The sequence below is a fragment of the Furipterus horrens genome, unplaced genomic scaffold, assembly GCF_987537825.1.
Source record: "Furipterus horrens unplaced genomic scaffold, mFurHor1.1.pri manual_scaffold_2, whole genome shotgun sequence".
Lineage (NCBI taxonomy): Eukaryota > Metazoa > Chordata > Mammalia > Chiroptera > Furipteridae > Furipterus > Furipterus horrens.
In genome coordinates this window covers 152,419,036-152,432,149 of record NW_028327172.1, presented here as the reverse complement: position 1 = coordinate 152,432,149, position 13,114 = coordinate 152,419,036, and the positions used below count along the sequence as shown (strand labels likewise).

The following is a 13,114-nucleotide window of genomic DNA, read 5'->3' as shown; positions in this document are numbered from 1 at the left end:
CCACTAATAGGAGAACTGTTTATGTAGGGTAATTAGAATATTTATATAGCTATTTATAAATTGTGTGATGTGGGAAGGATCATTTTAAAACAGGAGCTCACAGCGAATATTTCTAACCCAGATTTGGTCTGGGACTTTACAGGGATCAGTTCTTTCATCTCATGCCCACAACAATCTCATGTGGTAGGCATTATTATTGTCTCCATTTTTCTAACGAGAAAATGAGGACCAGAGAGGTTAAATGATTTTCTCAAAGTTGCAGAGCTGGTAACAGGCAAAAACTCAACAATTCTCTTTACTGCTACACTTTTAAGCTTTCAGTAGAAGCAGAGCTGGGACTAATTGGCTCAATATTGAAACAAAGCCAGTACTAATTAGCTTGTCTGTATAAACAGGTAGTAGTTGGTCCTCATATGCACGGTGGAAAAAGTTTAGCCTTGCCTACAGGAATGAGTCAGGGAGGGGCACTGCCATCACAGATTGGCCTGGATCTTGCATCTCATTGCATTTCTCCACATCTTTAAATAGCCACCCTGTATGCATAAGGGCAAGACTAGCGAATCCCATCTCCCAACAACCTTGATGAAACTAACAGATGTTTGAAACAAAATGACATTTAATTTTAGACCTAGCAAGTTCAAGTAAATCACAGTAAATCACTTAGTATCAGTAAACAGAATATGTTCTATCATGGGAAACAGTGTAACCACCAAGTGGAAAAAAAAAAAAGAGTTTTTTTCAAGAAAGTACACACATAATTTGAAGATACTTTTTTATTAAGATCAAAGGTCTTCCATTACATTTATTTATAAATCCTTACTAGTGAAAAGGAAAATAAATAGTAAAAATCTGTATCTACAGGAAGCTTTTAACAACATAGTTTTGTAAATCTGATAAGTTTCCATGTTCATCAATTTTAAATTATTATTTAGATACACTCAACCACTACAAAATATCAGGAATGTCGGCCTAAAAGAATCAAGAACATCTATATTGGTAGTAAAATAATAGTTAAAAAAATGTATTTCAATTCCATATTTTTATTTTTAACCAACTCTTCATTTGTTGATCATGGGAATAAAGAATTTTCTTCTTCATCGTAGAGTTTAAATATCCGGACTTAAAAAATACTAAACATTCCTCTTTTCTCATGCAGTGGCTGATGCTGTCCTGGGAGTGGATATGTGAAAAGCTGGTACAGTGGGGTGCCCAGCACTAGTCTCCCTGCTGGAGGAGATTGGGGTTCAGAAGGTACAGAATCAAGAGCCTTTTGTTATAGCCAGCCTTGGAGCTGGCCCTGCCTTATTAAATTGTAACTGGATCTCTTTGTAAGCATCAACATGGCCATGTAAACGTCACCTGCCAGACCATGTATACTACCTGATAAAAGATTTCTCAAAGTGCCCCTTTTCATTACTTGCAAAGTGTTTTTAAGCTGTAGTCTAGAAAGGGAGAAAGATCTGGACAGTTGTATTTTTGTAACACCTCAATCACCAGAAAAAAGGATTCAGTTTCCACCACCTTACACTGCCCCCACTGTTAAATGCAAATAAGAAAAATCCCTGTAGATATTCAGAACAAAGAATATAGATTGCTAAATTATTCATATGATTGCCTAAATTATTACACATTGCCCATTACTCTTTGTATAGGAAATCTTGCTTTTAAGGATATTTTTGTCAATAGTCAAACCAAGTAAGACTTGTATTTTCTTAGACCAGCCACACAATTTTAAGTATGGCTTTAGTATCAGATTTGGCAATCGCTTCCCCTCTTTTTAAAAAACTATATTGCTTATATTTAGTTAATAACCATGGAAATTATTGTTTGGATTATGTTGTTAAGTAACACTTAGTCTGATTACCTAAATAATTTGGTGTGTGTATCAAGGTCATTACAGTAGTTTTTGTCTCTGCTTCTCTAATATGAAATTTGATGAGTGTGAAGGAAATCCAGTGGATAATGCTACCAAGTGTGCAGCGCATATATAACACACTAGTGGGTCTAGCTGTATATGAATAAATCAAATATTTACGTGGAATGCCGATCCTGATGTATAAAACACTATTTTAAATTATGCCATCTATACATATAATTTTTTTATGAATAGCCCTATTTAAAAATTTAAATATATGCCTTTCAAATAGTTCATAAATATATAAAAGTCACTATATTCTATTTTTCTTTAAACATGACATCTTAAATTTTCTTTACAAATCAACAAAAAATATTTTTTTCTGTCTGAATGTCACAGATGCAATAACTTTTGATTGGGATGATCTTATTGCATGCAAAAATGGCAGGACATGTTCTCATATAACTTATGGACATTTCTACTATTTTGAGCTATATAATTTACTTGCTGAAGATCAGCAGTTTCAAAGAAAAATGAGAGATCCCATCTAAATATTTACATTATAAGAGCCTTTCTTAAACTTCTTAAAAATGGCAAGATTAGGATGGTATCTGGCCAGTGTTAAGAATTATTTTGATGATGAAGAAATAAGTTAAAAATACATGAAAAGTTTCCTGAAATACATCTGAGTACAATTTAAACATATAGTGATAAATTGTGCACATTTGAAAATTTTTCTTTAAGTGTATTTTATTTGACTGTATTTTCTAAAACCTCTGCTTTTAGAATAGGAATCACATTTTTATAATTTATGGGGAAAATCCAAAGCGAGAAATGTTATCTAAAGATATACAAATAAAAATGTCCTTTGTAATCATTTCTTGCCCCATGATATCAACATTTTAAGATAAATGTGGTAAGGAAAAGTTTTTAGTTACATATATAATAAATTTTAAGTCTGTCTTCCCTTATTAAATATTTGTTGAGTCACTGATAAGTACTCAAAAGGCCTTCTCAAGCTATAACATGAAGGGAACTAAGGCAGGTTTTTCAGTAATTCCTTTAAGAATGATTTTTAAATGCACACACTGTGAACATAATGGACAGCAAGTCTTCCAATTGTAAAATAAATTTTTTTACAACGTTGATGAGATGCCATAGGAACTTAACTCCTGTTTATATCAATTAGCCTATGGTAAAATTGGTTTCCTTATGTTATTAAATAGCCAGTATCAAGGGTGTTAAGTGAGCACCTCCTGTATATACATAAGAAAGAGGCTGCACTTTTTAGAATATAAAGAAGATGCCTATGATGATCCACCTCAAAAACGGCAACGCTGTCCTGTATTCCTGGAGCTGCTCAAGGCTACTAATTATTTAAAATATTTATTTATTTATTTATTTTTAGAGAAAGAGAGGGCAGAGAAGGAGGGAGAGAGAAAGAGAGGAAAGGAGAGGGGGTGGGGGGAGAGAGAGAGAAACATCGATTTGTTGTTCCACTTATGGATTCATTTATTGGTTGATTCCCTGTATGTGCCCTGATTTTGTATGTACCTTGACAGGGGATCAAACTGGCAACCCTGGTATACGGAGATGATGCTCTAATCAACTGAGTAAATGGCCAGTGCCCTAAGTTGATTCTTTCAACTGCTAACATGCGGACTTGATGGTAGTGACCATGTCTGAGACCAGCTGAAGAACTGAACTCTAATCTTTATTCTCTAGCCATATGTCTCTACAATGTTCAACCTCATCTTGGAGAAAGAGCTATATTAAAGACATACATGAAGTTCAAAGCTTTGTTCAGAATACAGTACTGTGCAGATTTCAATTTTGGATCTTATACTCAAAAATTGTTTGAAATAAGGCTGTAAAAAAGATGCAAACAAAACCAACATTCAATTTTAACCAAGAATGCACATCTATGACAGTGATTTATTTTTAAAAACCCTCCCACCAAAATGGTAGCTGATTTAATCATGTACTCTACAAAAAAAGATGATTATGGAAATTTCCTTTAGTTATGAATGTAACCAGCTCACTGGGACCCAATGAGTGTCTGTCTCTAATTTATCAAAAGTTGTTTTTAGCTCTTTGAATGCCGTGGTGAGATCATCATTTACTAAAATTTTGTCAAAGAGATGACCATATTGACTTTCCATTATCTGTGCTGATTTAATCATTTCTTGAAAGTCTTCTTCCTACAAAAGGAAGTATTTTTTAAGTAGTTAACCAGGCAATTACATCACTTCACATCAATGCAAACATTCCATCACTGGTTTATCTAATGCCGTTCTGTACCCATTCTTTCACCTCAGCCAGAAATGAAAACTACCCTTTTTAATGAGAAGTTTTCCAGAAGTTGTAATTCCTCATACTACTGCTCTGATTTGCTTGTAACTGAACTTCTCTGACAAGAGTAAAAACTGTCTTTCCTGAAGTTCAGGTTAACTAGTCACTAACTTATCATTATAGAGATGTGCCAGAGTCAAAGTAGCTAATGGGGAGCGTTGGGAAGAGCCATTTACTCTGATGCTGCATTATTTATGCTTATTCACAGCAAGGAATTTATAACATAAATACTTTTCCAGAATTGGATACATTTATAAAAGGACAGTTATCAAGTCCTTCCTATGTTTCACTGTAAGTGGGTGAGAGGCCCTTCATACATCTTTGAGCCAGGAAATATTTTAGTTGATTATATAATTCAAGAGTATATGACCATACATGAGTGTGAGCTAAATCCTAAGACAATGCTATCATTTATTATCTTCACTGAGAAACCTTTAATTTTATAAATAGTACAATAACTCCTTACAAGACAACATACTAATTTCAAGTCTGCATTTCAATGTCACAGGGTATTTCACAACAGAAAATTTAATTAACATCGTACAATGATACCTATTTAGCATGGATATGTATTGCCAGTATTTCTGAAAAAGAAAAGTGTTTATCAAATATTGGAAATCAAAAGTATAATCTGTATTTTGTAACCACAATTAATAGTGTACAAATTAATACAGATTAAGGTTAAAGATGAGTTAATTAAGAAAGTTGGGGGCAAGGAGCTGTTGATATTTAATTTCTCTGCTTTTTATTTTTGGTCCTAAGGTAGAATACATTATCTTAAAGTTAGAAAGAAAAACAATAAAATGAAAGGCCTCGCCAGAAATCACTGTAGTCATTAACATACCACAGTTGTCATCTGTAATAGAACTCATAGGAAATACAAATATTATTGAATAATTATATGAGTCTACTTGTCCTATACCGAAAATGATACTTTTCCTTTATTTTGCTGAGTATTGTGGATGCAAGAAGACAAAAGAGGCAAATTATTAATATTTTCATCTTGGTTATTGATGATGAATAGTAACTGACTTTGGTATTTTTTCCCCTTTAAAAATAAGGGAAGTCTGAAAACTAAGTGGTCTAACTTTTATACAAATAGCCTACAAAAATTTTGTAAGTATGCAAAAGAGTTTTAAGTCAATGGAATATGAAGATCCATCCATAGAAGTACAAAAAGCAATTATAGTACAATCACTCAAAACGTGTATCTAAACACAATTCTATTCTATATATTTTTGGATCACAGCTTCATCTATTATAGTCTTCCAGATACAGAGAGATCTGATCAGATCACTGGGGAGGAGTAGGAAGGGGCTATAGGAGGAGTTTGCCGAGGCAATGGTAAACAGGGTAGGATGGGATTGGCTGAGAAGCTGAATGCCTCCAGAGCGCATGGAATTATGGGCAAGAAGATTTGAAATAAAAGAAGGGTTCTCAGGTTCCCAGACAGTCTGGCGATGGCTCTTAGGCTCTCTTCCTTGAGGATACCTAGATGATTGTGCTGCAGCTGTCTGCATTTCCCAATGTACGGTATTTTGGATGGGAAGAAACTCCGGGCACAGCCTAGGATGGGGATGACCTGGCAGAGAGTGGCAGGGTTATTCTTCTCTGGATGTTCTAGAGGGGATGACCTTTGATGCAAAAGCCTGCCATTCTTTCAAAATTATGTAGCTTTTGTATCTTATGATATTGTAATTTGTAAACTAACCCAATAGAAATAAGATTATTAAAACTAACAGGGGGAATAATCGGAGAACTCAGGTGTTAAAGGAGTTTATCTTTAATCGATAGGCTTAAATGATAATGCATGTGGAAAACTGTTATTCCAAAATTGTGAAGCTTTTGAATAAAGACTCTTTTCCTTTATCACCAAACCTTTGCCTCTGGAATTTTTCCTAGAGGGTGGAAGCAGGCAGTAGGACCCCACTTGCTGTTTGGTAATTTTCCTAAGGCAGTTGCTACTGTATATACTGCTTATGTATTTTCACTAACGCATCATCATACTTACTGTAAAGGGCTTCGCGGCACCCTGGTCATCTTTGCTTGAAATAATCTTTGCACATTTTCTCGTCTCCCTCAAACGCTCTATTGATGGAGGCTTTATAAATATGACATAGGGTTTAAATTCTAATGTCCTTAAATGCTTCACAGTCTGCAAGGAAGAAAATAAGGTTTTTTATATTTCTCCATAATGTCATGAGCAACTTTTACTATAAAATGTAATTTTCTTCCTGAGAATAAAATTTCTTAAAATTATTTCCTAATCAAGGTCAATCTTTCAATACATTATTCAACCAGTTGTTGACAATTAAATGTAACAAATCCCCCTGAAAAGAGGATAAAGAATGTAACTTGCTTTAAAAAATGTTTTGAAATATGCCATAATTAATATTGAACTGAAGCAGCTAGAAATGCCAAGAAACTGATTTTTAAATCAGTTACCCCAAAGATGCTCTAAGTTGGATACTCTTCTGTACATGAAATCTTCCAACCATCCCATTTAAGTCTCTTTCTGATACCAGTCCCTCTCTTTCCTTCTACCCTTCAGAGTGCCCTAAAAGGGCAAGCTTCCTGCTTTCCCTGAAGCTTGTCAACACTCCGCTGGCAAATATTTTGTTATTTACACTATGCTTCTGGGGACTCCTCTGTAATCAAGGGTTGTTGATAGAAAAATGAGAGTTGAGACCTCTTCAGAATATGAATAGAAACCATAAACTCCCCTCAAAGATTAGGCGGACAGGTTAGGTGTGTGTGCATGTGTCTGGTGGTGGTGAGGACAGGAGACAGAGGGGCTGGTGAGGCCCTGAGAATGTTGAGTTTAAACCCCTCCAAGGGAGTTGGGAACTACAAGCCCCAGGACACCAACAGAAGGGTTCTGCTCAAGCAAGAGTGTGTCTCATTCATTGCTGGTGCCTAAGTTAAGAGTCAGCCACCCTACTGACTCTCAATTGAGGTCCACAGAACTTCTCCAGATCATTATGGCTTTTGGAGGTTTGTACCGTGGGGGTACGCCAACCCTCACATGAATATATGGCTCCTGGAAAATGAAGAAAATGCTGTGGACAGGTTTCTGCTGGAGGCTCTATGGTGTTACAAGGAACTGGATGGCCTTCTCCACTGGCACTCTCAGTGCACAGCACGTGTAACACTTCCCAGGGTGCCAAGCAGATAATGCCATGGAATTCCTGTGATAAATACCCCACTGCTCTAGTTATATACACAAAACCAAAATCTAGGATCTATACAGAACCAAAATCAAAGAAAGAGGACTGAGAACCAAATTGTCCATTGTTTAAACTTTTTAAAAATTATAACATGTAAGGATACATTATACATATAATGTAACATTTTTAAAAATACGAAACATATAGAAGAAAATCTGAGGGTCATTAAACTTGGCCAAAACGGAATATAAACAAGACTCACACAGATCTCAAGGCTTCCCTACTCCTCTTTTCTAAGAACAATATGGGTTCTTATGTTCACCAAAAGCTTTTCAGATTAACTGAAATGCTTTTGTCATCTTAGCAAAGGCATATAAATGCTCAAAGTGAGTAGACTTCTCATTTATCCCATAGTGAGAGGCTCACATGAAGCACAGTGGATTACATGAGCCAGAAGGGTGTTGAATGGTTCATTGTTTACTTACGTGAGGTTGAACATCCAACAAACAAACTTTGTTTTTAGCTAGGACAGACCGAACTGAGTCTATACTTGTGCCATAGTAGTTGTTTTTATATTCACCATATTCAATAAACCTGTAGAAAATTAGAAATGTATTAGAATCATTTATGAATTAAATATATATATAGGTAGCAAGACATAATTCATATATATACAAGATGTTTTTGCTGAACATGAAAATTTTTTTACTGTGTTTAAGAAAATAAATACAGCCAAGTACTCCAGAATGTCAATTCAAAAAGTCTTTTAATTTACATTTTCAAATTAGTAACACTTGCTTGTATTACGCTTAAGCAAAAAAAAGTACTTTAGTCCAGCAGTACGCTAATGTTTTCCATCACCTCTTTCTCCGAACTAATGCAATGCAATAAAACAGTGAATAAGCCAAACAATAGAAACTACTGAAATTTCACTGCACACTACAGAATAACCAAGCTCGCTTTAGAACTAGAGGAGGAACTGGTTGGTGGCTAATGGAACCACGGCAGCCGATTATGTGCTATAAAAATATAATTCCTGTGCCAAACATGAAAAAAGCATTTTGATGTTTCAGTAAAATTCCACAATCCTGCATTAAAACACACATCGCTCTCTAAAACCCTAAAATATTCATGCTCAAGCAAATGGAAGACCTGGGAAGAGGGAATATAGGTCTAGCTAAAGGATATAAAACAGGCAAGATGATTAACATTATTTCAATTTTTTGAAAAGCCAATGAAAGAGAGAGAGAGAGGTGTATAGATCTATTACATAGTTGCTGGTTTTTTAAATAAAATTCTATCAAAATTATATATTAAAATTCAAGTAATGGGGAAATGGTCACAGTTAGATACTAGTAAGTACTATCACCTTTTTATTAGTTCCAAATATTACAAATATTAAAATACATTTCAAATGGAAGGGAACCCTCAGTTGTCTAAAACTGGATGTACAGGCCTATACTTAAAAACAAGTCACACCAAATTCTAAAAGACTTCCACTTACTTGTTATTTTGTATATCTGTCTCAAACAAATGCTTGGAAATGAAAATATATTCAACACCATCAATCTCCTGGCTTCTTCTTGCTCTGGTAGTGTCTGTAATTTAATTAAAAATGGTTTAAGAAAAGTCTACATCAGCCACTCTAAGGAAAAGACTAAAAAAAGAGCATGTATTTAATTAAAGTACTTTTCTTATAAAAATTTTAAAATATATAAGAAAGCAAATTAGTTAATAAACTATAGTAAAATGTCAGTAATTTAGATTTATCACTAATATTAAAATTATATTGATTTGAAGGTAAATTCAAAATTAAATTATATTATGCCTGTGCTATTGTTTTTGAAGGTACTCATGTTGATTAAATAAAAATGGTATTTCTTGCAAATAATTTACTTATTATTGTTATTTATTGATCTTTATTCATTGAAGCAAGTCTAACATCCACTAGGTTAAGGTAAACTCAAATTATTTTACTATCTTCCATACCCATCGCATAGTATATACCATTAATGTTCTTATATTACCAACTGAATGAAGGCATAGACTTCTATGTGCTATTCCTATTCATTCCTTCTTTGCGAAATTATAAACATCTTCTTGGAATACTCTTGATCTTCCAAACTTTCAATAATTTTGCCTAACAATATCCTATGGAATTATAATGGAGCAGAAAAATACAGGATTAACTTTAAAAACCAAAATACCATATGGAGCTGAAGTGCCAACATGGCAAGTGGAAAACCAACTACAGTTCCTAATTCCTGATGATTACAACTAAAATCTCTGGACCCAAAACCACTGTCTGAATACTCTAAAAATAAATAAAGAAGGTAGGTTTGTGGAGGAGAGTCAACCTAAATGGGGAAGCGTTTAACCTTTATTCCTTCTTAGTATGGCCCTCAGGGTGATATCATTCACGAGCAGCACGGCAGAATGTATGTGACCAAGTTTCAACAGAAGCCATTTTTCCCTCACATGCCCAACTGGTGCCACAGTCTCTGTGCAGAGTCCTCCCTTCATGGCCAAATTCCGGTCTGCTTGGGCCTGATGAACTCTGATAGCCTCACCCTCATAAATCTCTGAGGCCCTGCCTGACCACAAAGGTCCGCAGGCACCCAGTGGGTGTGGCTGGCCTTGGTTGTACCCTGAGGCTTTTGTGAAGTGGTCTCAGACCCAGCATTGGCGCCAAGATTATATTTGCATTATTCTGGTGAATGCCACTTACCCCTGCCTGGTGACTCACTGAGAACCTACCTCATGCTACTCACACGATGCAAAAGGTTCTTTCAGTGACTAATTTTTACAGGCAGCTGACAGGTGGAGGCAGATCATGGGGTGCCTTGGATCTTTCCCTGAACTGTGCCCAACTCTGCTGGTAGAAGCAGGCTTTGGTGCATAGCTTGGCCCCTTCCACAAACATGCAGGCCCAGCAAAGGGATTTGCTCTGTAGCTCCAAACAGGAAGCTCAGGTCTGGTTATAGACCCTCCCAAGGTGCCCTAGAACCAACACACTGGGTGGCAGGCTTCGGACTACATTAGAGCATGAGCCAATTAGCTTCCCAAGCAACATACCCAAAGGGAGATCTCAGCAGGCATCAAATCCCTCCTGGGGCAAATTTGGTTTTGTGAGGTAAATCCCCGTACAGCAGCTGGTACACTATAGTTGGGGTCAATCCTCAGAGTCAGCCACCCTGCAGGTCAACCCACCCACGGATGGGCCAACAGCAATCAAAAATCAACTAAAATAGGAGGGCTCACACAACCAACAAAAGGAACATACTGGAGTACCTAGCTCAGGTGATAAGGGAAACTGTGCTACTGTGCCCAAGACACCTACTATCTAAGGCCATCACACTAAGACTTGGGAGCATAGCAGAACTACTTAACACAGAGAAACAAAGAGAGGCAGCTGGAATGGATAGACAAAGAAACATATTCCAAATGAAAGAACAGAACAAAACTCCAGAAAAAGAAGTAAATTAAATGGTGGCAAGCAATCTACCAGATACAAGTATAAAACAAGAGTAATAAGGATGTTCAAGGAACTTCAACAAAGAGATAGCAAGATAAAAGAGAACATAGAAACCATAAAAAAGAACCAGTCAGAAATGAAGAATACAATATCTGAAATGAAGAAGATACTAGAAGAAATCAACTAGAAGAGGATTGAATCAGTGATTTAGAACACAAGGTAGCAGGAAACATCCAATTAGAGCAGAAAAAGGAAAAAGAATAAAGAAAGGATGACAGTTTGACTGAAAACTTCCCTAACCTGGTGAAGAAACACAAATAAAGAGCTTCCCAAATGAGAAAAAGCTAAAGGAGTTTGTTACCACCAAACGAGTATTACAAGAATGTTAAAGGGCCTACTTTAAGAAGAAAAAAAGACAAGAGAAACATAATCATAAAGAATAAAATGGCAATAAGTATGCACGTATCAATAATCACTTAAATGTAAATGGATTAAATGCTCCAATAAAAAGATACTGGGTAGCTGAATGCAAAAGAAAACGAGACCCATATGCATGTTGTCTACAATACAGCCACCTCAAAACAAGACACAAGTAGAGTGAAAACAAAGGGATAAAAAAAAGATTATTTCATGAAAATGAAAACAAAACAAAAAAAAAAGCTAATGTAGCAATACTTATACCAGAAAAAAAATTATAGTTTTTATTTTAAAGTCTATAAGAGATTAGGAAGGACATTACATAATGCTAAAGGGAATAATGCCAACAAGAGCATATAACTATTGCAAACATTTATGCACCCAACACACAAGTACTATTTCTAAATATATAAAGCAAATCTTGATTGATATAAAGGGAGAGATCGACAGTAATACAATAATAGTGGGAAATTTTAATACCCTATTGACATCAATGGATAGACATTCCAGACAGAAAAATCACCAAAGAAACAATGGCCTTCAATGAAACACTAGACCATAAGCAGCAGAATAAACATTCTCTTTAAGTGCACATGGAACATTTTCCTGGATAGACCATATGTTAGGACACAACATAAATCTCAATAAAATTAAGAAGAATGAAGCATCTTTTCTAACCACAACTGTTTGAAATCAATACAAAAAACCCCTGAAAACCACAAACCTATGGAGGTTAAATAATATGTTACTAAAGAATCAATCGCTTAACAATGAGATCAAAGAAGAAATCAATACACCTTGAGACAAATGAAAAAGAAAACACAACAACCCCAAATCTATGAGACACAGTGAGGCAGTCCTAGATGGAAAATTTTCTTATTTCTTTAAGAAATAAGAAAAATCTCCAATAAACAACCTAACTTCACACTTATAGGAACTAAAAAAGAACAAAGCCCAAAGTGAGCAGAAGGAAGGAAATAATAAAAATCAGAGTGGAAGTAAACAAAATAAGAGTCTAAAAAATAATACAAAAGATTAATGAAACCAAAACCTGGTTCTCTGAAAAGATAAACAAAATTGATAAAACTTTAAACATACTCATCAAAAAAAAGGAGGACCCAAATAAATAAAATTGAAAAAAAGAGATGTGACAACTGACACCACAGAAAAAACACAAATGATTATAAGAAAACATTATGAACAACTATATGCCAACAAACTGGACAGCTGGGAAGAAACAGATAAATTCCTAGAAACACACAATCTTCCAAAACTGGACTAAGAAGAAACAAAAAAAAAAAAAAAAACTGAACAGACCAATTACAACTCATAAAATCAAAGCAGTAATCAAAAAATTGCAACAAACAAAAGAGCTGGACTGGATGGCTTCACAAGGGAATTTTATGCAATGCTTTTGTTAACTACTTTATTTTCTTCTGAAAGGCTGGTTATGTTAATGGTTATGTATATGATAACCTCTAGCCATAAAATAGTATTGATGCAGCTTATCAAGAGTGGTATTTCCCACAGAGAAGCAAGCAGGGCCTTAAAAGCCACTGGGAATGTTTAATATGGCTTTATGAACCATATCAAAAGATCATATAATTTGTTCAGCCATTTTTCCCAAGAGGAATACCCGACTTAGCATCCCTTTGAATCACTTTTTTTAATTGAAATAATTATAGATTCACAAGAAATTGCACAAATGGCACAGAGAGGTCCTGTGTAACCACCGCTCGGCTCCCTCCCGTGAAGGAAGGTGTTTATCTTCAATAACAGTGGTGTATGTTCAAGACCAGAAAACGGCATCAGCAAACTAAAATGGACTAAACTACCAACTGTTTCTAT

At 35.2% G+C, this 13,114-nt stretch overlaps 1 protein-coding gene across 3 annotated transcripts in view; it reads right to left on the bottom strand.

The window, feature by feature from the left end:
- Nucleotides 1–13,114, bottom strand: part of MPP7 (MAGUK p55 scaffold protein 7) — a 293,758-nt gene that overhangs the window by 18,058 nt on the left and 262,586 nt on the right. For 2 of the 3 annotated variants that reach the window (XM_090266642.1, XM_090266641.1), the window contains 4 exons: nt 8,879–8,972; nt 7,860–7,968; nt 6,219–6,362; nt 3,116–4,056 (listed from right to left, as the gene is read on the bottom strand). In XM_090266642.1, coding sequence (XP_090122768.1) covers nt 3,877–4,056; nt 6,219–6,362; nt 7,860–7,968; nt 8,879–8,972 — 527 coding nt within the window. In that variant the 3' untranslated portion in view covers nt 3,116–3,876. Of the gene's footprint in view, nt 1–3,115; nt 4,057–6,218; nt 6,363–7,859; nt 7,969–8,878; nt 8,973–13,114 lie in introns of those variants that run through there. The other variant, XM_090266643.1, reaches the window with a different exon arrangement.